The 25,128-nt window shown below is 32.2% G+C and overlaps 2 protein-coding genes across 13 annotated transcripts in view; one reads left to right on the forward strand and one right to left on the reverse strand.

The window, feature by feature from the left end:
- LOC130443521 (moesin/ezrin/radixin homolog 1) overlaps positions 1-13,191 on the forward strand; it is a 50,515-nt gene extending 37,324 nt beyond the window's left edge. For all 3 annotated transcript variants that reach the window (XM_056778216.1, XM_056778215.1, XM_056778214.1), the window contains 6 exons: positions 4,267-4,541; positions 4,605-4,835; positions 8,087-8,424; positions 8,484-8,728; positions 8,792-9,049; positions 10,341-13,191. In XM_056778216.1, coding sequence (XP_056634194.1) covers positions 4,267-4,541; positions 4,605-4,835; positions 8,087-8,424; positions 8,484-8,728; positions 8,792-9,049; positions 10,341-10,505 — 1,512 coding nt within the window. In that variant the 3' untranslated portion in view covers positions 10,506-13,191. The remainder of the gene's footprint in view (positions 1-4,266; positions 4,542-4,604; positions 4,836-8,086; positions 8,425-8,483; positions 8,729-8,791; positions 9,050-10,340) is intronic.
- A 1,066-nt stretch (positions 13,192-14,257) lies between these two features.
- Positions 14,258-25,128, reverse strand: part of LOC130443523 (CCR4-NOT transcription complex subunit 6) — a 156,424-nt gene continuing 145,553 nt past the window's right edge. For 2 of the 10 annotated variants that reach the window (XM_056778226.1, XM_056778219.1), the window contains one exon: positions 14,446-24,423. In XM_056778226.1, the coding sequence (XP_056634204.1) occupies positions 24,420-24,423 (4 nt within the window). In that variant the 3' untranslated portion in view covers positions 14,446-24,419. Of the gene's footprint in view, positions 14,391-14,445; positions 24,424-25,128 lie in introns of those variants that run through there. The other 8 variants (XR_008909850.1, XR_008909851.1, XM_056778223.1 and 5 more) reach the window with 8 other exon arrangements.

The following is a 25,128-nucleotide window of genomic DNA, read 5'->3' on the forward strand; positions in this document are numbered from 1 at the left end:
TTCGAATTTCGTTATAATCGGTCTATTCCGAACGAATTACCGAACAAAAAACATTGATTACTGGACTATATATTCGAATTTCGTAATAATTGGTTTCGTCCGAACGAATTGCTAGTCATAAATCGTTGTTGACTGGACTATATATTCGAATTTCGTTATAATCGGTCTATTCCGAACGAATTACCGAACAAAAAACATTGATTACTGGACTATATATTCGAATTTCGTAATAATTGGTTTCGTCCGAACGAATTGCTAGTCATAAATCGTTGTTGACTGGACTATATATTCGAATTTCGTTATAATCGGTCTATTCCGAACGAATTACCGAACAAAAAACATTGATTACTGGACTATATATTCGAATTTCGTAATAATTGGTTTCGTCCGAACGAATTGCTAGTCATAAATCGTTGTTGACTGGACTATATATTCGAATTTCGTTATAATCGGTCTATTCCGAACGAATTACCGAACAAAAAACATTGATGACTGGACTATATATTCGAATTTCGTAATAATTGGTTTCGTCCGAACGAATTGCTAGTCATATATCGTTGTTGACTGGACTATATATTCGAATTTCGTAATAATTGGTTTCGTCCGAACGAATTGCTAGTCATAAATCGTTGTTGACTGGACTATATATTCGATTTCGTAATAATTGGTTTCATTCGAAAGAATTGTTAGTCAAAAATCGTTGTTGACTGGACTATATATTGAAATTTCGTTATAATCGGTCTCTTTTTAAAAGAATTGCTAGGTAAAAATAGTTATTGACTGGACTATATATTCGTACTTCTAGTAGCCGAAATCATTTTAAAAAACAACTGATTGTATGTGATAAGAACCCGAAATGACATTATATCAATATAAGTGCAAATTAAAATGAATAACAATCACTTCTCAGAAGCAACGTTTATGTGCATTTATTATTAACATCCGGTTTTTTTTACTAATTTTTAAAATATTTACTGTATTATGTTGCAAGTCTGATGTCATTGGTATTTGATACCTGAATCAGTAGTAAACAATTTAATGGAAATTCATTGAAACGCGAAATCAAATTCACTGACAACTTGATCATAATTCGGTACATTGAATCACGTTTTTACTTTTAATAAAAATATCTCAAATTACCTCCTCGATATGGAAAAACAATCACATATAAAGTTTAGGACAATCTGTATCTTATTTTTTTATGTCGGTAAGAACTGATAAAATACTAACGAGAACGCAAGAAAAACAAAATGGACGCTATGTTGTTTACAATTTATAGAACTGTCATTCATATGTCAAACGTCATGTGTAAAACCTTCTGCGATTCGACCAATCAGGAATCTACAGAATTGCCAACTCAAATTCAAATCAGTCCTAGTTTAATGATCCTTAATATTTTTTAGTAATATATACTGTAAATATATACCGGAAGCGGTGATTTGAATAACGGATGTTTTGTCATTGTTTTTAGGTTATTAGTGTCTGATAAAAAGGATTGAATCATCGTATCACCTAAATAGTCGATAAATCAAAATTTTCATAGCAAATCTGTTATCTATATTGAAATGTCGCCATGTAATCAAATGATACGATTAAACCCAATAGTTAAGTGACGAAAAAAAAAAAAAAAAAAAAAAAATAGGTGTGTTGATACGTAATACTGAACACACTATTTTTTTATAGCACTACACGCGCGTTTCGATAACCAAATTATCGTCTTCAGAGACTGAAAGTTAACACCAACAGTTCTAGTTCAATTTAGTTGAAATATAATAGTTTTAAATATATTTTTGGAAAACTTATTATACGTCTTAATCAATTGCATAACCTCAAAGTGCGAGATATCGAGCGCGAACTGCGTCCGTCGAATGGACTATATTATATATCTGAAATGTAAAAAAAATATTTGTCTGTGAAACAATTTTCTCTGTGAGAATTACGAGGCTACAAATCATCATCTGAACCGACAGATTTTCGTCCTCGGCCCCTTCGCAATTTACACTTGGCTGGAGCATCAATAATGGCGGACATGTTTACGTGCTTGTAGCACAACGCCGACTGACGCCCGAACGTCGACAATGGCGGAGTGTGTAGTGCGGGAGCTTCGCGCATGTAAGCGTACTCCGACGCTGCAGCGATGTACTAATCTAGTTATCGTGTAATGGGCATATACTACGAATCGAATCGTCGTCGCACTTCGCTACAGTATGAAATTCGTAGAGATCGTCCAAAATCCGCAGAAAAATGTGACGTATCGCGATTTTGGCATTAGTTCCACGCGCATACATAAATTTTAATCTTTCGACTAAATTATCCGTACAAATTCCAAAAATATTGCACGTATATAATTTTTTTTATTAATCAAGACACGTTTCATATTTTGTACTTACGTAAGTTTTTAACGCGAATTGTTAGTCGACTGTATAAAATCGAAAAAGTCGTAAAACGAGATAAATAGGCGACGAATATTACATGGAACTAATTAAACAATAGTTTAGGGTAATTCAGTCGCTCAACAAACAATGCTATTTCTATTTTATGTCGAAATAATGACTCACCGAATCTATTCGCAACTTATTCATCTCAATTAAACCGAATACGTGTTTTGTGTTATGCGTAAAGTAACTTTACTTGAAAAATTATATGAAAAATATGGAATAAATAAAAATTTTCATTTTATAGTTGTCTCAAAATTGCATTCAACCATTTTTTCTTCGCCTCCCTCTTCATCTTGTATCCGAACGGCCGTCGATTTGTTCTTGGTAGTTGCACTGTCAAAACTAGTGTACACTAAAACGTTCTTGGTTCTCTACTGCTCGCACTGGATCTAGAGTCACTTCAGCCAGTGCAGTGCAATATGTGTAATCTGGAAACGGTCATTTTCGTCATCGGGCGATTTTAAAATATCAAAAAGTACTAAATCGATTTCCAACAATCAACAAATGCTCGGCTCGAACTAATTCTATACAATCTTGAACCGGCCCGCACAGATCTAGTTCAGGGCAGTTACCAAGAACGAACCTTATATTATCTCTGGAACGGATTTTTCGAGTAACGTACGTTAGTTCTGTACTTTGACATTTGTCACGTGATACTGGTGACATTGACGTAACTTTAGAAGCAAATATTTCCCCTGTATAAATCACAACACTGCTAGTGTTGTTTTCCCGTATTATTTTTATTTTATCCGAAGGTTTTTATATGCAGACTATTAAGATTTTCCGCCTCGTCGAGTTATATAATTTGCATAATTAGAAATACTTCAAGCAAGAAATATATAAAAAAAAAAATAATTGTTAAACTACACGCAAAAATGGTTTCGTATTAATTTTCCGAAGCCGGTTTGTAAATATATTAAGGCCGTTTGACATAACGTGCAAGCCTTCGTAAACGGTAAAAGTAAACAAATTCCTAACCTCAAATATTTACTAATATTTTGTACGTAGTTTAACAATGAAAATAACGGAAGTTTTACGACCTATTATGCCAAAAGTAACTAGATTGCAACTTGAATGCAATAAAAACGACACAAATTCGATAGATAACGTCAGGATCTAGCACGAAACAATCGGATGCAGGTAGACGATACGCTCGAATACGAAGATGGTGCCAAAAGTACTCGAAAGCTGTGTGCAAGATGGGTGCCGCGTTTGCGCACAATGCGTCGTTAAGATATTTCCATTCGGTGTTTGGCAACGTTTTATAACCACGGATGAAACGTGGGTCCATCATTTCGCACTTGAAACAAAAGATTTATGAGACGAATGAATTGAAAAGGCAGGACCTGGTTCCAAAGAAGTCCAAGATCGTTCCGTCTGAAGGAAAAGTGATATTTTCATCTTGATTATCTTGAAAAAGGAAAAACCATCAACGACGAACTTATTGCAACGTATGAGCGATGAAATGAAGCAAAAACTGGCTAAAAATAAGTGTTGTTTCATCAAGACAATGTACCAGTTCACACATCCGTTATTGCGATGGTCAAAATTAATAAATTAAAGTTTGAATTGCTACCCCATGCCCCCTTTTTGACCAGGTTCAGTTCCTTCGGATTATTTTGACCATTTTTATTATAAAAAGTGTATCGAACTTATCGAACATCGCTGCAAAAAGTGTATGGATCTAAAAGGAGATAGCGTTAAAAAATAAATAGAATTTTTTTCCAAAAATTTTTAGGCCAGCTACTTATTTTCCATCTGTTACAAAAACATCGAACGTTATAACCGTACCTCGTATTTTTATGTAACGATTTATTATTTTTTATAGGTAATGAGTCAAGACGTGAAAAAAGAAAATCCCCTGCAATTCAAATTCCGCGCCAAATTCTACCCCGAAGACGTCGCCGAAGAATTGATCCAAGATATTACCCTCCGTCTTTTTTACCTCCAAGTAAAGAACGCCATATTGTCCGACGAAATTTACTGTCCGCCCGAAACTTCGGTTCTCTTAGCCTCGTACGCGGTACAAGCGAGGCATGGAGACTATCAGAAGGCGCTCCATTCCGAAGGCTTCCTGGCCAACGACCGGCTGTTACCCCAACGGTAATACCTATAACGAAATAACCGATACAATATTTTCTAATTATTCGTTTTAATCCGTTTCAGCGTTATGGATCAACACAAAATGTCGAAAGACGAATGGGAAAATAGCATAATGACCTGGTGGAAGGAGCACAAAGGTATGTTGCGCGAAGACGCCATGATGGAATACCTCAAGATAGCGCAAGATCTCGAAATGTACGGTGTTAATTATTTCGAAATCCGCAACAAAAAAGGAACGGAATTGTACCTAGGAGTAGATGCTCTCGGTCTCAATATCTACGAAAAAGATGATCAGTGAGTACGAATTATTTCGACCGGATCTAAATCCGCGAATTCCTCTCCTTTACTTTCTACGTCTTTCGTTTTATTCCCTCATGTGTCTTGCGCGAATAAATTATATTTTTAACGTCTTCTGTAGTTGCTTCAGTGAATTGAACAATTGAAGACTGTTTTCAAGTGATTTAAAAACAGATTTGAATCGATGTTGGACGAGGAACAATCGGGACAACCTCGGACCTCAAAAACATATGGAAATGTGCACAAAAATTGGACGTAAAATAAGCAAACTCCATAAATCGGTTTTGATTAGCAAGTTTTTGATCCCTCAAACTCCTTCTGTTTAACCGAATCCAACTTACTCGCCAGATTTAGCACCTTCTAGGTCTGTTTGAATTAAAAAATGTACTCCATTAAGAAGATGTACCGAAAGGAGATGTTTCCACTCATTATCATCGTCATATAGCTTCCAGTGGAACGAAAGGTGTCTGTAGGTGTTTCCAACAGCTGCGGTAATTTTTCTTATGCCTTTTGTGGTTCATATGTTGGTCAGTAAATCTGTTAATCGACGATCGAATCATTTTAAAATTTATTTTTATTATATTTTGGAGTTTTGGCCCCATATTTTATTCGGTAACTTGAAACCGTTTTAGACCAGGATTCTCCTTTCGATGTCAGTACCTCCCCTTGTACTTACTATGCTGATCTCTTTGCTCTATTTCCTCTAAATAGGTGGCACGTAAAAACCTTTTAAAAAAAACATCCAAAAATTCTTTTCGTTATGGATTCGACAAAGGAATAAATGCATTACTGGTCAAGAGTTACCGTATTCACTTCATTTTCTTCTAGACCTCACAATTAACATTATTATGGTTTATTGTTATCATTTAAACTTGGAATTTCCCACCCTCCATCATTCCGTTCATTCTTTTGTGTATTTTCATCCGTCCATTCATTTACGTTTTATCTAACTTCTCCATCCACCCATTAATACGGTTCTAAATTACAATTACTTATCATCTGAGGACTTTAATTAACGTTATTACGGTCTATTTCTATCATTTAAACTCTTTTCGACCTTCTGCTTATATCTTTTCATCATTCCATTAATTCTTTCCTCGTATCTTCTTCATCGGTCCATCCATGTTAGTCTATATTGTTTTTATGATTGATCAATTGCTGCAATTGACATTATTATGGTCTATTTTCATCTCTTAACCTCTTTTCCAACTTTTACGTATCTCTCTCCATCATTCCATTCATTCTTTTCTCTATCGTCTCCATCTATCCATCCATTTGTGTCGATATGGTTTTATATCACGATTACTAATGATCCAATTACTATAATTAACATTATAATGGTTTATTTTCATCATTTAATCTCTTTTCAATCGTCTACCGATCTCTCTCCATCATTTCTTCATTCTTTTCTCCTTCTATCTATCCATGTTTCTCTGTTTGGTTCTAAATCACAATTACTTATGATCTGATGACTTCAATTTTTATCATTTGACTTCTATTTAGCCTTCAACTTAACTCTTTCGATCTTTCCATTCATTCTTTTCTCTATTTTCTCCTTCTATTCATCCATGTTTGTCTATGTGGTTCTGTATCACGATTACTAATGATCCAATTACTATAATTAACATTATAATGGTTTATTTTCATCATTTAATCTCTTTTCAATCGTCTACCGATCTCTCTCCATCATTTCTTCATTCTTTTCTCCTTCTATCTATCCATGTTTCTCTGTTTGGTTCTAAATCACAATTACTTATGATCTGATGACTTCAATTTTTATCATTTGACTTCTATTTAGCCTTCAACTTAACTCTTTCGATCTTTCCATTCATTCTTTTCTCTATTTTCTCCTTCTATTCATCCATGTTTGTCTATGTGGTTCTGTATCACGATAACTAATGATCCAATTACTATAATTAACATTATCATGGTTTATTTTCATCATTTAATCTCTTTTCAATCGTCTACCGATCTCTCTCCATCATTTCTTCATTCTTTTCTCCTTCTATCTATCCATGTTTCTCTGTTTGGTTCTAAATCACAATTACTTATGATCTGATGACTTCAATTTTTATCATTTGACTTCTATTTAGCCTTCAACTTAACTCTTTCGATCTTTCCATTCATTCTTTTCTCTATTTTCTCCTTCTATTCATCCATGTTTGTCTATGTGGTTCTGTATCACGATAACTAATGATCCAATTACTATAATTAACATTATCATGGTTTATTTTCATCATTTAATCTCTTTTCAATCGTCTACCGATCTCTCTCCATCATTTCTTCATTCTTTTCTCCTTCTATATACCCATGTTTCTCTGTTTGATTCTAAATCACAATTACTTATGATCTAATAACTTCAATTTTTATCATTTGACTTCTATTTAGCCTTCAACTTATCTCTTTCGATCTTTCCATTCATTCTTTTCTCTATTTTCTCCTTCTATTCATCCATGTTTGTCTATGTGGTTCTGTATCACGATTACTAATGATCCAATTACTATAATTAACATTATCATGGTTTATTTTCATCATTTAACCTCTTTTCAATCGTCTACCGATCTCTCTCCATCATTTCTTCATTCTTTTCTCCTTCTATCTATCCATGTTTCTCTGTTTGGTTCTAAATCACAATTACTTATGATCTGATGACTTCAATTTTTATCATTTGACTTCTATTTAGCCTTCAACTTAACTCTTTCGATCTTTCCATTCATTCTTTTCTCTATTTTCTCCTTCTATTCATCCATGTTTGTCTATGTGGTTCTGTATCACGATTACTAATGATCCAATTACTATAATTAACATTATAATGGTTTATTTTCATCATTTAACCTCTTTTCAATCGTCTACCGATCTTTCTCCATCATTTCTTCATTCTTTTCTCCTTCTATCTATCCATGTTTCTCTGTTTGGTTCTAAATCACAATTACTTATGATCTAATAACTTCAATTTTTATCATTTGACTTCTATTTAGCCTTCAACTTATCTCTTTCGATCTTTCCATTCATTCTTTTCTCTATTTTCTCCTTCTATTCATCCATGTTTGTCTATGTGGTTCTGTATCACGATTACTAATGATCCAATTACTATAATTAACATTATAATGGTTTATTTTCATCATTTAACCTCTTTTCAATCGTCTACCGATCTCTCTCCATCATTTCTTCATTCTTTTCTCCTTCTATCTATCCTTCCATCCGTATTTATCACCTAGGCGTTATTAAAATTTGAATTCAATTTCCAGACTCACTCCGAAGATCGGATTCCCTTGGTCTGAAATCCGCAACATCTCATTCAACGATAGAAAATTCATAATCAAACCGATCGATAAGAAAGCGCCAGATTTCGTGTTCTTCGCGCCACGAGTGCGCATCAATAAGCGTATCCTCGCCCTTTGCATGGGTAATCACGAATTGTACATGCGCAGACGTAAACCGGATACCATCGATGTCCAACAAATGAAAGCGCAAGCGAGAGAAGAGAAATTGGCTAAACAGCAGCAAAGAGAGAAGCTTCAATTGGAAATTGCGGCGAGAGAAAGAGCCGAAAAGAAACAGCAAGAATATGAAGATAGAATTAAAGGTAATTTTCTAGTAATAAAACTCAATATTTCGGTTAATTGTTTCGTTTTTTGATTGCAGCTATGCAAGAAGAAATGGAAAGGAGTCAAGCTAATCTCCAAGAAGCTCAAGAGATGATTAGAAGGTTAGAAGAACAACTGAAACAACTTCAAGCGGCTAAAGAAGAACTGGAAAAGAGACAGAACGAGTTGCAAGCTATGATGGAACGTTTGGAGGAAAGCAAGAACTTGGAAGCTGCCGAAAGGGCGAAACTCGAAGAAGAAATCAGGGCGAAACAGGAAGAAGTTCAACGTATACAAGAAGAAGTATGAATTATTGTTTTATATGTGATTGTTCGTATTATTATTATTATTTTTCTTTTTGTGTAGGTTGAAGCTAAAGATAGCGAAACTAAACGTCTACAAGAAGAAGTTGAAAACGCTCGACGTAAAGAAGAAGAATTGAAACAACAACAACTCGCCAACGCGACCAAAGGTCATTTGGAAGAGAATGATCACAACGAAGACGATGAAATGGTTAATGGTGATGTTAGCCAAGAACTTAATACCGATGAAAATATCGTCGATCCTATCGAAGATAGACGTACGCTAGCTGAAAGAAACGAACGTTTACAAGATCAATTATTGGTAAGATTAACAATAACAATAAAAAAAAATCTATCTTAGCCAAGGATTATTTAGTGGAAAATTAACCGTGTTTCCTTATAGGTAGGTCCAATTTGTTGTGGACTTTGCAAAAATAGGAAAACCTTACATCAGGTATTAAGAATATCGAAAAATTGAATGTTGTTTTATTTTTGTGTCGGAATGAATGTTGTTCCAATAATATTTTTATCACAAAATAAGAAGATAAATACTATAATTTAGGGGTGGGTGCTTTCGCCTGCTAAGTGAGGAAAAAAAAATTATTATTACCATTATTAACAATTAAATTTCTTTGTCGCAATAATTTAAAATGACGCTTCTAGTGTCAAAAAATTTCTTGGTAGGGAAAGACACATTTTTCAATCGCCTATATTTCTGCTTGAAAAATACAAACTTATTCGGTAATGAAATTGAAGGTTTTGCCTCTATATGTGGACCAAACCTGGTGACAGGTTTCTGTACCTTATTCCTCAACAAATCTTTAGTACTTTCAAACGAATGTTCCGTTCCTCAACTGATTTATGGGTATTACCATGAAAGAAGTATGAGAAAAAAATTATTGATCGATTCATTGTATGTTTAATCTTCTTATTTTGATTGGATTTCAATAAAACACAATGTTTACCTACTATTTAATCCTTTGCTATTTTGCATGTTATCTAACGAACTTAGTTTATACTGAATGATATTTAATGAATTTGTAACAAATTTTGAAAATGTTCGGTCGTTTTTGTATCTTATTGGAATGGCTTATGAGAAAAATGCCCGATAGTTTCATATTATTCGATATATTGATCATAATGAAGGTTAATTGAAAAGTTTCCAACTGAACAAATAAGGATTTGGCAATTTAGAGCTAACTTCTTGCCCATATCAAAATATTGTATACACTAAATTGATTTTTTTTCGTCTTTTAAACTCTTTTTATTTGTGGGGTGAATTAGTGAACAAACACTGCCTCTTAGTTACTTAATTTATCACTATTTAAATAATTTTCCTTCCATTGACTAAACAAGCATAAATTAATGCAGAAAAAAATCTTATATTATAACCGAACAGGACCTAGACAACTAGACAACTTTTTAATTTATTTCCAATACATTGTACCCTTAACCTTGAATATAAATATTTAAAAATCCCTTGAATGAGATGTATAGTTGCATAAACTACCCTGTTTTTTACCAATAACAATAAGTTTGATATATAAATTTTCTTTCGTTGAAAATTTTTATGTGTATGTAGATATTTCAAGTTTGTACGTTTCGTTTTCCAGGCTCTGAAGAAGGATCTCGCCCAATCTCGCGACGAAACTAAGGAAACTGCCATGGATAAAATTCACAGGGAAAACGTCCGCCAAGGAAGGGACAAATACAAGACATTGCGTGAAATCCGCAAGGGCAATACTAAACGTAGAGTTGATCAATTCGAAAATATGTAAAATTTTTCTTTTACTTAACCAGCATTAATCAAACCAATTTTAGAAAGTCCTACTATAACAAAATATCAATATTATTTCAAATGCTCAACGCGAGATAATCATTGTTCAAAATCTTGTTTTAAAAAAAATTACTTTTAAGTTTTTCTTTCGGTTCAGTCTTAATTTACTTAATAGCTAAGTATTATCCAATCCTTATATATATATATATATTTGTTTTGATATGTATTACGAGCCCTATAGGCTCCGTTAAGTGGCCTTAGAATTTTACTACTTTTCCGCTTTGTTACACTATTCCGCTTTTTAGTATAATACTTACCATAAATATATTTAACGATGTTATACGAAATCGATTTTCCAGTTGTTTTGTGATAACTAACAAAATTTATATTCGGATTAATTTCAAAAAAAAAAAATGGTTTTTCCAACGGATCCGAACTGAACTGAAACCTAAAAATTTACACTCCAGATCTGCAATATACTTGGTCCGGTATACGGGTACAATCTAAAGAAAACTTATAGAAATAATCTAATCGAAATTTTCATCACTTGTTATTTTTATATAAATAATTACAAATATTTTTTTTTTTATGTATAATCTATATATTTTCATTAGATCCCGATTCTGGGCGATAATTTTCATTTTGTTCGAAATTCTCTTAATAAAAAGGACGCATTCCAATTTTTTTACGAGTAGTTTTGCTATTTTAATGTTAGTGTGCCATTCGGTGATCAAAAATAAAATTGACTTTATCCTTATCCGTTGTCAGTACAATAATGTTTCCGAAAATTAAAAATTTCAACGCATTCATTTTTATATATATGCAGTAAAAACTCTCTTAACCTGAATATAGGAGATACGAGGTGGTCAGTGTTCGACAAAGAAATATTGAAAATACATGTACCTGTATATGTTTCTTTAAAACATAATTCCGGTAAAAATCATTGAAATCAGTCTATTTCGCAGAAAACTTCAAATAGCCGTTTCGATATGTTTCGTAAAACATAAATTTGACCCACTTTATACAAGTCCTACTTTAACAAACATGATTCTGATAACATTCCGTGGTGGTTAGTGGATCTAAGTTGAAAAATTCTTGTACCATCATGTTTTTGGTATTCACCATGTAGAGAAGTTTGAAGTTTTCTAAATTCCGAATGTTTTCATTTTCTATTTCGCTGTTTACTTTAACAAACATAATTATGATCAAATTATGGGGTTGTTGGGGGATCTATGGTATGAAATTGCTTGTACTATCAAGTATTTGGTGTTCACCAAGTAGAGAAGTGTCAAAGTTTTTAAATTCCGATTGTTTTCAACTTATTCCTCATGTAATCTCTTTATTTTCGGCATGGAAAGTAATATTTCCACGGGAATATTTAAGAGATCTTTAATTTTACCATCTTTTGTTAATTTCAACAAAGCTGCTCGCTGTCATCCCTTTAAATAAAATTTCTGGTTTGAAATTTTATGTTTCATAAACCTCCATTACTTAATTTATTAATATTTAGTATACAAAACTACCCTCTGCTAGGAATGAACAGTCTGAAAATAAATGTATAATCCAGATTCTTATTTTGGGAATGGATTACGTTTTCCCTGGTACACTTTGTATTATTGGATCAACGTTTGGCTTAACCTTTAGCTATTTGATTGCCACATTTTTCCAAAAATCGTCATATTCTACCCTTTCTATCATATTTTCTTCAATTGTACAACTGATTCGTCAAATATAAAACATTGGCTGATTTCTTGACCCCCGGGGTTATTTCACTTCCTTTTGTGTTGGGGTTGTTACGGTCGAGAGAGGTTTTACTGTATTGCAATCGTTATCTAATACTCCTATATGTGTTTCTATTCTTCTTTTTATTTAATTTACCGAGGGGAAGCTACTTCTTTTTTTATAGTTAAGTTTTAATTACGTGCGCACAAGATTCGGCGTATAGTTAATGAGATAGGTGCTTACATGTCCCCAATATAGGAGTATTATAAATGGTCACGACACTTTAAAATGTTTTAATTTTATACTTACTTGGCCTGGTGCTTCCCGGAAAACTATTGAGCAACATTCCGTGAATATCTAAATTTTATTTTTGAAGATAAATTGTAACAAACATATACTACTACACTGGTCCTTCGTGCCGGATTATTTGCAGTATGGTTTAATTTCTAACAAATTAAAATTCCAAATTATTTTTCATATATTATGTAGTTGCTCGATATTCTAATGTAAATAACATTTTTTTTTTCGTTTAGTTTTTTTGGTTATCAAATTTGCTTGCAAGTCTGAGAGAATTTGTATATATAAAAAAATGTATACCACGTTGCCTTTTTGTAGAGTAGATAATTTTGGAAGATATTTTACACATAACGTTTTTAAGTATTGATATAAAAAAATATTTTGGTTGAGGAGATAGTAGCGTTTTTATTTACTACGAATAGGGAACGAACAAAAGAGTTTTTCACACCGAATTTTGGTGTTCTAAAATATCGCGAGGCCGAAATTATAATCAAAAATATTTTATACACTTTGATGTTTTTTTTTATTGTTAACTTTTTTTTGTCATATTGTCAATTTGTATAATAAATTTAAAACTACTCCAGTAGTTCTTCTCTAATATTTCTATTCTGAATAGTTTCATCAGTTATATATTTCTAAGGGTAAATATTAATTATTTGGAATTATTTGTGTTTTATTTCACGTACTCCATTTTAGTCCTACATAGAACGGCATCGATTTGGTTACAAGACATTTGAGTTCGTGAACCGCTAGATAAAAGTTAGTTAACCACCAAACGGTTTTCCGGCTGTTTTCGATGACGAGAAATATTCCGGAAAAACTGATGAGATATACGTGTGCAAGTTTTCCCAAACTACTGTAAGAACCTCAACTTAACGAGGTACAATAATGCTAGAAATGTATCAGGTTGGAAAACTGCCGTCTAAAGCGACTCAAAGTTCCGGAAAATTCATACCGTTAAACGAACAAGGTAAACGCGATAAAACGTTTTTCATTATTTGTTGGGAAACTTGAGTAACAGCGGTGATTTAATGTCAGAAATCGAAATGGTCGGAAAACCCTCGCCAGAAGCGATTGAAAGTTCCGGAAAATCCATACCGATAAACCGACAAGGTAAATGCGTAAAACTTTTTCAATACCATGTAGTAGATCGGAAAAGTTGGAACGGTATCGACATAGATATCAATTTCTGGTATTGATGAACCGATAAATTTTCGAGTTGGCTTTTATTACAGGCCAAAAAGAGCTTGATCCATTTGGGCAACCGAGAAGTTTGGTTTTCCATTCTCTCATCATGGTCTGCTTAGAGGTATTTCCCTAAGTTAATACGATTTTCGACAGGTAACAAAAAAACATTGCAAGTATGGTCCAAGTTTCTTTTTATTAATATCTATTTTACATAAATATTCAATGAAGAACACCTAACTTTTTAAAAACTTAAATTATCATTAAAACCATTGTCCGATACCGTAAGCACTACTGAAGAAAGACAACAAATCGATTAAAATAGTCCTACAAATAAACATTTGAGATCTTAAAAACAATGTTACGAATATTAAGTTTTAAGTACCTAACGTAAAATTTGCGAAATACAATACGAATCGTTGTACTTTTATTTTTAATGATAATTATTTGAGAAAAAAAATGATGCGAGTTAAAAAACTTTGTTACTAAAATATGTTTTCGAACAATTAACCAGCACCGGTTCGGTTAAATTCTTAGTATAATAATTCCTTTTCCACTCTGTATAAATTGGATTAATTTGTGCGTTCGGTCAATAAATTATTTATCGAAAGCATATTTTAGTGTTACACTTCATGTTGCTCTTGGAGTATGTGACGAAGCAGAAGTATCTTGGACCTCCATTCTAAAACGACAATTTTATATCAATTATTAAATCCATCACTGGATTTAAATAAATAATTATATATTTATAGGAAAATAATTATACTCAGTGTTGAAAGTGATTTTATTTTGTTGGTGGCAACAATTTCACAAAATAAAGTCACTTTTAACACGAATGTCATACAATATTTTTTGTATAACTACCTTATTTTGAATGACAATAAACATATTAATATTCAAATAATTACAAGGTTGTTGTGAATGGCATTGTTGCCAACGCTATGATTACTAATATAAACTTGTTTACAAATAAAAAAGACGCCGTCATTTCAATTGTGTTTAGTGAAAGTGCTGCTTGCTTGTTTCTATGGATATTGAAGAGTGGACTCAAAATAAAACAGCCTAAGGGTTTTTTTTGATGCCAACGTGTCAAGAAAAGCAACTTTTGAACTTCCATTTATAAAAACGTCTCTGGCAACTTTTAAATGATGTTGTGGTTCAAAGACTCAAAATAAAAGAGTTCAGTAAAAATCATATTGTAAAAAGTTTGGAGCGCTATCATTAAAAACCTACGTTATACACAAAAAAAAGTTTCAAATGAAAAATATGGAAAAAATTATTATCTATAAAAATGATTTCCACTATTTTTGTCGTACGATGCGGGGTTAGCGAGATATTCGATGAAACGTGGATTTATATTCGGGGGACACCCCCGAAGACACTTTTTTTGCTCTGGCACTTGGTCCAGACGACTAACCACGTTGTAAAATTCCGTAGAAAACAAAAGTAATCGGTGTTAAATTGCTGTATATATTTTCGGTTTTCCTATAGAAAATTCGTGTTTTTCTTCCTTCTACAACATAAAATAGAAAAACAGTGGAACGGGTGTTATAAGTTATAGTAAACTTTCTATTAATTTATTTTTGTTTTGAAATAATGTTCCTTTTCAAAATATTTAAATTGACTCCCTTTGTGATTAAAATTGATATTCACTTGAAGCCCTTCACATTTTAAAGGCTCCATCTAAATAGGATAGTACGAAAAGGTTTTCCGATTGGCACATAATGAGAAATAAATAGAAATTCGTTATTATTGTCTATTTAAACGATTTTTTATACAAAGTGTTCTTTAAAAGAGCTTCCTATAACACAGCTAATTTATCATATAAATAATTTTTGTTTTTTAATGTTAGAAGGGATGATGAAAAGTCTGTATTGGAGGTAGACGAAGATAATCTGCTACATTACACATTAATCGAAAGGTGCTATCGCTGGTATAAAAATAATTATATTAGTTTGATTATAGTGTTATTATGAGCAGTATTGAAAAAAGTAAAACTTACTATAAAGTAACACACAGGATGTCCTAAATTTGTAGAAGATATTTTGTTCCTTAATTAAAAATACAGAATATCCTGTATATTTTTTTTTCTAAAATAATAAAAGAACCGTACAATTAGAAATGGTTTTCAAAAATCACAAGTATATATCACTTTCTAATAAAAATATTTTAAAATAGCTTTTCTACAAATATAGAAGAAAAATATAATTATAGACTTTAAGCTGGCAACAAAACTACATGATATTATATAGTAGGATGTAGATTTTTTTTCAAAATTACAAAACTATCTCTAATGATTAAATAGATTAAAAACGATTCATTTTTTTACACAATAATCAACTTTCGAAAAAGAAAATGAGAGTATTGTAAAAATTACATAATCAAAAAGTACACAATAGGAGAATCAAAATAAAACATACAATTTCATTGCAAGCTCTCGGACTATTACACGAAAACCGTTTCTAAATGTTGCTCAGTAACTTCTGTGCACTATATTTACTAATACAAAATTATCTACTAAGAAATGTCACAAAAAAATTAATTAAAAAAAAACTGCAAGTGACTAATAGCACAACTACCGGTTAAATAACACACACATTAATTGATTGAAAATGTTAGATGAAATTTCAATGTATCACAGTTTTGTATATTCGAAGAATCTATTTAAAATAAAACAGTTAAGAGGTGGTTCCAAAAATAATCTAAGCTTGTCCTTAATTAGAGGAGAAACTTTTTAACAAAAACTTAACCTATCGTTTTGTTTGGTATGACCCAAAATTTCGCGCCAGGACTCAAATTGACTTTTGGGATACTTGGAAGTTATAACGAAATGAGGATATCGAACAGCAAAGTGGAATAAAGACAGTAAACTTGTTAAAAATGCAAAAATGAACAACCCAAAAGAAAGAAGACCTAACCTAACCTAAACGATGTCGAGAATGCTGGACTAGTCTACTAATATGTTCATCCATGTTGGAAAGAAGAAGAAGAAGAAGATTAATAAATTTGATTCCTGCTAAGATATTTTGGTTCATAATAAACAAAAGAAATGTACATAACCTATTTTTAGAGCTAATTATAAGCCCCATTTCACCACCAAAAATCCTTTTATGGCCCATCTACTCTAATCAAGTGCAAGCTTTGGTAAAATTTGAACTTTATCAATAGTTTACATTGATGTTTGTGCTAACGGATTGAGGCAAAAAATATTAAAGCGTGAAATGAGAAAAATAGAGGATGTAAAGGGACAATTTAACAAGAATTAAATGTAGTGAGTGAAGTGCAAAAAAAATCTAAGAATAGTTAAGTGAAAATGAAATAAGATGGAATAAATATGAGAAACGGCATACAGAGAATAGCAACCTGGAAATATGGTTAGAGAGAGGTAAGTACAGATTGTGCCATAAATCCTTAAAAATTTTAATTTTGAATAAAATCCACACCATTACACCATTCGAACGATTAAGAATTTAGTTCACAACTTCACAAACGGAAACATCCACGTAGGGAAAGGGAAAATCTTACTAAATACATTCCTAAGCGTTGCAGAGCATTAACGTTCAACATGTTATTCTCTGATGAGGCTCACTTGTACATCAACAGGCTAAGAGAGTAGGGGAAACCTCAAACGCGAATACCAAAAGCCCTATGGCGACTTTTTTACATCAGAGTAACAGAATTTTGCAGTTTTCGATACCCAGAAGAGGCGTCAATCGATCATACTTCAACGCTATTTTCCCTGGTCGCCACGAAGTCAGGATCTGAGTTATATGGATTTTTTTATAGGGTTATCTTTAAACTAAAGTTTATGAAACAAAACGGCGGTTAATGCATTAAAAGAAATGAAATATTTGACAAGGAATGTCTGGGGTTCGGTTAGGTCAACGATGGGATGGTATATTGGTGGAGAATGTGTTAAATGTACGGTCGTTGTACTGATATTCACTACCTTAAAACTATTATTACACTTAACACAGTTATTTATTCAGTTGAACAATGAAGAGTTACTCGAGATTCCAAAAAAATCTATTTTTAAATAATAATTAAAATCATTGGCGTTCCAATTGAACCGATTCAGCCATCGTTGAAGGACTTTGTCGCATTTTAAAAATAAATTTTTGGAATTTCAAATAGAACAACCATTGCGTTTGAAAAAAAAATCCTCAGACTTATGACCTAAAAAAAAAACACAACAAATCTCACAGCGACGACTCTCATGAAAAAGTTTTTGAACTGTTTGTAAATCTCTTTAATCTATTGTCCAAATCGACAATGGGATTTGGTATTTTTTGGGACGGTTGAGATGATTTTAAGGTTTCTGTCTTATATTTTTGTTTGATTAAAAATTTGTTAGGCGGTACTCGCACATCTTTGGGCAGATATCTGGAAAATAGATTTTTGAAAAAGAGATTGTTGAAATTTAACGTTTTAAATACAACAAATTAAATTGTTTTTTTTTTGGTTTATTTCGACTACCCAAATAAAAATTATTATACAATTTGTAACGTATCATTATTTCGTTCGAAAACTTTCACCGAATTCCAAAAAGCCCATCTAACAATCAAGAGTGTATCGGAATATGTTGATTAATTTTTACCGTGTACCTTACGTGATTAAATTTTGAAAAAAAACCGGTAAATAAACGCGGGTGACTCTTGAATGTTAGAAAATATTTTACCGCGTTGTGTTAAAAAAAATTATAAACACATCACAACACCTGCACCACCCAAAAAAGTCCAGTATCCCTTCATATTTCTATTTTTCAACCAAAAAGTTCTATACATTCAAATTTTTCTACTAAATATTGAATTTAATATCAAAAGTGAGGTTAGTATTCCGAATAAAGTGAGGTTAAATCATATTTTCACGATAAAACAACTGATATAAATACGCGGTGATTAAAAAAACAACTCATTATAGTCCATTCGTTTACAGTGTGAAGTAATTTTACTTAATTGAAGCAATAAAAATAAGGTTGGAATGAAACAGACGCGTGCGCGCCCAGAATAAACGCTTCTGGAAGCCTGGGCGACAAAACAATAATTTTTCAAGTAGAAATATATCAAAAATGTGTTTAGTTCAATTTAAAAAGAAATTATGGCAAACAGGAGATCATCAGCCAACAAACAGGGAACCAAATAGCTGACAGGTGAAACTTTTATCCGAATTCTTTCGAATGGAACCCCGGAGCACTACACCTGGGAGCGTATGGGGAATAGAAGACGAAGATCTTTGGCAGCTGGTATCAACCGCATTCTAAATTTGTCTAGAGGAGGAGGAAAAAGGGTCCTTTGGATCGTGGTGTATATGGTAGATGGTAAAAAACATGAAGGCGAGGTTAAAATGGCGACCGAATGTGAAATTCTTCTTCTTGTATTGTTTTTCATTGAAAATTGATGCCATTCAATCAAAAATTTCGAAAGAAATTAAGCAAAAAACTATAAAAGATAAGAGTGGAAAGTGGAGAACTAATTCTTTTAAAAATGGGGGGTGAATCAAGTAAAGACTAAACAATTATTCGATTAATTTTTTTTTGACTTTACTATATATCCAATTTTTATTTATTTATATTAAATTGTTAATAATTTTCTTAATTAATCAAGTTTGAGCCTCATTTATAATTTATAATTGTACTTTTAATGTACCTAAAAAGTGAAATATTTATACGAGGTGTGGCTACGCATGCGCCAAAGATTAACAATTGTCAGCTAACGTAACTGTAGACAAACCAGTGTAGCCGTTACCTTCGTTCGTATTGGAGCTGTTTTTTGTGATAAATTTACAAAAAAACAATGAATTTTTGTTGCGTCGATGTGTTTTTCAGCGATTTAAGCGTTTGTAAGATGGCCGAGAAGACGGGGTGGCTGTTCCACGTCAAAAAACGATGAAAATATCGAAAAAGTCGGTAATCCAGTTGGATCTGACCTTGAACTGAGAATCAGAGCGATTTCTGAATCTAAATTTGAAGCGGAACGCGTCCTGATGGAAAGAAACTGTTTGGAACAATGGAAGATACACATGGAGGTGGATAAATGGAAGGTGATAACAAATAAATATACAAAATATCGAAATAAAATGCAACTGATCTCATTATTTAACGGCCACACCTCGTAAATAAGTATATATTTATATTGAACGAAGCCACCCTGTAGTGGCGCCTTAAAAAATAAAAGAAATATGCTAAAAAAATATCAAGGGATCTTTTAGAAATAGTTAAAAAAAAAATAATGATAAAAAAAAGTGTTAAAATAGATTGTTTGGTATTGTCGATCGAACTTTTTCGGATTTTTTTGGTTAAAAAATGAAAAAATGACTATATACAGAAAAAATAAAATTTTCTCAAATGTCCCCAAATAGTTTTTACATCGCAAAAGCTAACGGCAAATAAAATCACTAACCACTCGAGATAACAGAAACGTGACATAAAAAGGAAATTAAAATAAAATGTAAAATAAATCACAGAAATCTACTTGTAGATATAAAAATCACGTTTCTGGGACTGCGCCGATTTAATGTGCGCTTTTCTCTTTATTTCGAGTTAACATAAAACGGGCCTTTCATCAACACAAATATATAAAATTGAAAAAATATCTCACAACAGCCATAAATATAAAGGAAAAACGTTTGTATCTACATATTAAGTTAAAAATGAGAATTTGGTATAAAAATTTCATCAAAATATGGTATAAAGTCAGAAAAAAATAAATATATATATATATAAAAACTAGTCCTGGGGAAACTTATGGTACTTCAAAATGACCTGAAATACTTTGAAATCATTGTGGAGTACTCTAAACGTACCAAAAGGTCACGATTAACTATTGGAGTACCTCAACATGTAATATAGATATTTCAATTGTCTTACGGTACTTCAGAATGAGTTAATAGGTTTCAAAATAGTTTGAAACAATGGTAGAGTACTTATGGTATCTCTAAAAGTACCAAAAGGACACAAATAACTATCAGAGTACCTCAAAATGGACCAAAGTCACTGGAATAACTATCAGAGTCCTTAAAATGTTATATAGACATTTCAATTGTCTTACGGTACTTCATAACGAGTTGATAGGTTTGAAAATACTTTGAAACCATGGTAGAGTACTTATGGTATCTCTAAAAGTACCAAAAGGACACAAATAACTATCAGAGTACCTCAAAATGGACCAAAGTGACTGGAATAACTATTAGAATACCTCAAAATGTAATATAGACATTTCAATTGTCTTACGGTACTACAGAATGAGTTGATAGGTTTGAAAATATTTTGAAATCCCATTGTAGAGTATTTAAAATCTTCTTATGATGCCTCTAAAAGTACCAGAGGGTCACAAATAACTGTTAGAGTACCTTAGAATGTAATATAGTAATTTCAATGGTTTTACAGTGCTGTAGAATGGATTAATAAATTTTAAAATACTTAGAAACCATTGTAGAGTACTTATGGTATCTGTAAACGTACCATAGGTTCAAAAAAACTATGAGAGTACCTCAAAATGGACCAAAGTCACTGGAATAACTATTAGAGTACCTTAAAATGTAATATAGACATTTCAATTGTCTTACGGTACTTCAGAATGAGTTGATAGATTTGAAAGTACTTTGAAACCATGGTAGAGTTCTTATAGTATCTCTAAAAGTACCAAAAGGACACAAATAACTATCAGAGTACCTCAAAATGGACCAAAGTCACTGGAATAACTATCAGAGTCCTTAAAATGTTATATAGACATTTCAATTGTCTTACGGTACTTCATAACGAGTTGATAGGTTTGAAAATATTTGGAAACCATTGTAGAGTACTTATGGTATCTCTAAAAGTACCAAAAGGACACAAATAACTATCAGAGTACCTCAAAATGGACCAAAGTCACTGGAATAACTATCAGAGTCCTTAAAATGTTTATATAGACATTTCAATTGTCTTACGGTACTTCATAACGAGTTGATAGGTTTGAAAATACTTTGAAACAATGGTAGAGTACTTATGGTATCTCTAAAAGTACCAAAAGGACACAAATAACTATCAGAGTACCTCAAAATGGACCAAAGTCACTGGAATAACTATCAGAGTCCTTAAAATGTTATATAGACATTTCAATTGTCTTACGGTACTTCATAACGAGTTGATAGGTTTGAAAATACTTTGAAACAATGGTAGAGTACTTATGGTATCTCTAAAAGTACCAAAAGGACACAAATAACTATCAGAGTACCTCAAAATGGACCAAAGTCACTGGAATAACTATCAGAGTCCTTAAAATGTTATATAGACATTTCAATTGTCTTACGGTACTTCATAACGAGTTGATAGGTTTGAAAATACTTTGAAACCATGGTAGAGTACTTATGGTATCTCTAAAAGTACCAAAAGGACACAAATAACTATCAGAGTACCTCAAAATGGACCAAAGTGACTGGAATAACTATTAGAATACCTCAAAATGTAATATAGACATTTCAATTGTCTTACGGTACTACAGAATGAGTTGATAGGTTTGAAAATATTTTGAAATCCCATTGTAGAATATTTAAAATCTTCTTATGATGCCTCTAAAAGTACCAGAGGGTCACAAATAACTGTTAGAGTACCTTAGAATGTAATATAGTAATTTCAATGGTTTTACAGTGCTGTAGAATGGATTAATAAATTTTAAAATACTTAGAAACCATTGTAGAGTACTTATGGTATCTGTAAACGTACCATAGGTTCAAAAAAACTATGAGAGTACCTCAAAATGGACCAAAGTCACTGGAATAACTATTAGAGTACCTTAAAATGTAATATAGACATTTCAATTGTCTTACGGTACTTCAGAATGAGTTGATAGATTTGAAAGTACTTTGAAACCATGGTAGAGTTCTTATAGTATCTCTAAAAGTACCAAAAGGACACAAATAACTATCAGAGTACCTCAAAATGGACCAAAGTCACTGGAATAACTATCAGAGTCCTTAAAATGTTATATAGACATTTCAATTGTCTTACGGTACTTCATAACGAGTTGATAGGTTTGAAAATATTTGGAAACCATTGTAGAGTACTTATGGTATCTCTAAAAGTACCAAAAGGACACAAATAACTATCAGAGTACCTCAAAATGGACCAAAGTCACTGGAATAACTATCAGAGTCCTTAAAATGTTTATATAGACATTTCAATTGTCTTACGGTACTTCATAACGAGTTGATAGGTTTGAAAATACTTTGAAACAATGGTAGAGTACTTATGGTATCTCTAAAAGTACCAAAAGGACACAAATAACTATCAGAGTACCTCAAAATGGACCAAAGTCACTGGAATAACTATCAGAGTCCTTAAAATGTTATATAGACATTTCAATTGTCTTACGGTACTTCATAACGAGTTGATAGGTTTGAAAATACTTTGAAACAATGGTAGAGTACTTATGGTATCTCTAAAAGTACCAAAAGGACACAAATAACTATCAGAGTACCTCAAAATGGACCAAAGTCACTGGAATAACTATCAGAGTCCTTAAAATGTTATATAGACATTTCAATTGTCTTACGGTACTTCATAACGAGTTGATAGGTTTGAAAATACTTTGAAACCATGGTAGAGTACTTATGGTATCTCTAAAAGTACCAAAAGGACACAAATAACTATCAGAGTACCTCAAAATGGACCAAAGTGACTGGAATAACTATTAGAATACCTCAAAATGTAATATAGACATTTCAATTGTCTTACGGTACTACAGAATGAGTTGATAGGTTTGAAAATATTTTGAAATCCCATTGTAGAGTATTTAAAATCTTCTTATGATGCCTCTAAAAGTACCAGAGGGTCACAAATAACTGTTAGAGTATCTTAGAATGTAATATAGTAATTTCAATGGTTTTACAGTGCTGTAGAATGGATTAATAAATTTTAAAATACTTAGAAACCATTGTAGAGTACTTATGGTATCTGTAAACGTACCATAGGTTCAAAAAAACTATGAGAGTATCTCAAAATGGACCAAAGTCACTGGAAAAATGTAATACAGATATTTCAATTGTCTTACGGTACTTCAGAATGAGTTGACAGGTTTGAAAATATTTTGAAACCATTGTAGAGTTCTTATGGTATCTCTAAAAGTACCAAAAGGACACAAATAACTATCAGAGTACCTCAAATTGAACCAAAATCACTGAAGTAACTATCAGAGTACCTCAACATGTAATATAGATGTTTCAATTGTCTTACGGAGCTTTAGAATGAGTTGATAGATTTGAAAGTACTTTGAAACCATTGTAGAGTATTTAAAATCTTCTTATGATGCCTCTAAAAGTACCAGAGGGTTCCAAATAACTATCAGACTACCTCAAAATGAACCGAAGCAACCAGTTTTGAAGAATTGCATAAAAGAGACATTCTGTGTTTGACATATATTTCAAGACTTTAAAAAACAAAACATTTTCCTTTTTATTTATGGATAGATAGTGAGGACCTAATAGTAATATCTTTAGTTATGAAGTGTGTAGCAATTTTTTTTTAGTTTTTGTTTTTTTTTTTTATCAGAAAGGACGAAGCCGAAGCCGTCAGGTACTTTTTTCCAAAAATGAAAAAGAATGTGGTTGAAGTGTGGAGCCTGTTGTGGGCATGTAGTGAATTTTTGTCTTTTTTATTACGTTTGTTTTTTTTTTATCAACAGGTACACAGCAAATGCGAAGGCGACAATGGCTAAGATCTAGTTACCGTTGGCTGCTACCTACAAAAATTAAATGGCGTCAGTATCATCTCTCCTCCTGCCCCTCAAATAATACACTCGATGATTATGATGATGAATGTTTGTTTAAATGCCCTTCTAAAATTTGAGAAACTACTGGAATTATTCGTATTGTATTTCTTACTAGTTTCGGTCTACACAATACCTTGTTTCAGTAGTTTTCCAATATCTCCCATAAAGTTATGACCTTTGGTGTCTCTACTAATCATTATAACTAAGTATTAATCAATAATAAAATTTTAGACTTACTTTATATAAAAAAATTCCAAAAGGCAAATGACTCATGGACTTGGGGAGGTAAATGAAAGAGGAGATAGGAATCCCCCAAAGACAAACCGACAGATAGTTAGAGAGCTAGCAGATATAGCCCAAAAAGTAAAGAAAAACAGGAGATTCAAACAAGAGGAAGTCCTGGATGACCTTAACACTTTGACTTTGGTAACGTCAAGTGGGGCCTATTTGAAGGTCGGAGAGACTAAATGGGTGGTAGCTGCATTGATTATACAATTGGATAGAAGCCTGTAAATATGGGGGGAATGGTTTGGGTTAGGATACGCTATTAGATGATAGGAGATTTATGTGATCCATAGTTAGGGTTTCCAAAATGCCCTACAGAGTCGAAGCTTAACTAATAAACAGTTATACAATACTAAAATTGTTTAATACATGATTTAGAAGCAGAATTGT

This window comes from Diorhabda sublineata, chromosome 4 (assembly GCF_026230105.1).
Source record: "Diorhabda sublineata isolate icDioSubl1.1 chromosome 4, icDioSubl1.1, whole genome shotgun sequence".
Classification (NCBI taxonomy): domain Eukaryota; kingdom Metazoa; phylum Arthropoda; class Insecta; order Coleoptera; family Chrysomelidae; genus Diorhabda; species Diorhabda sublineata.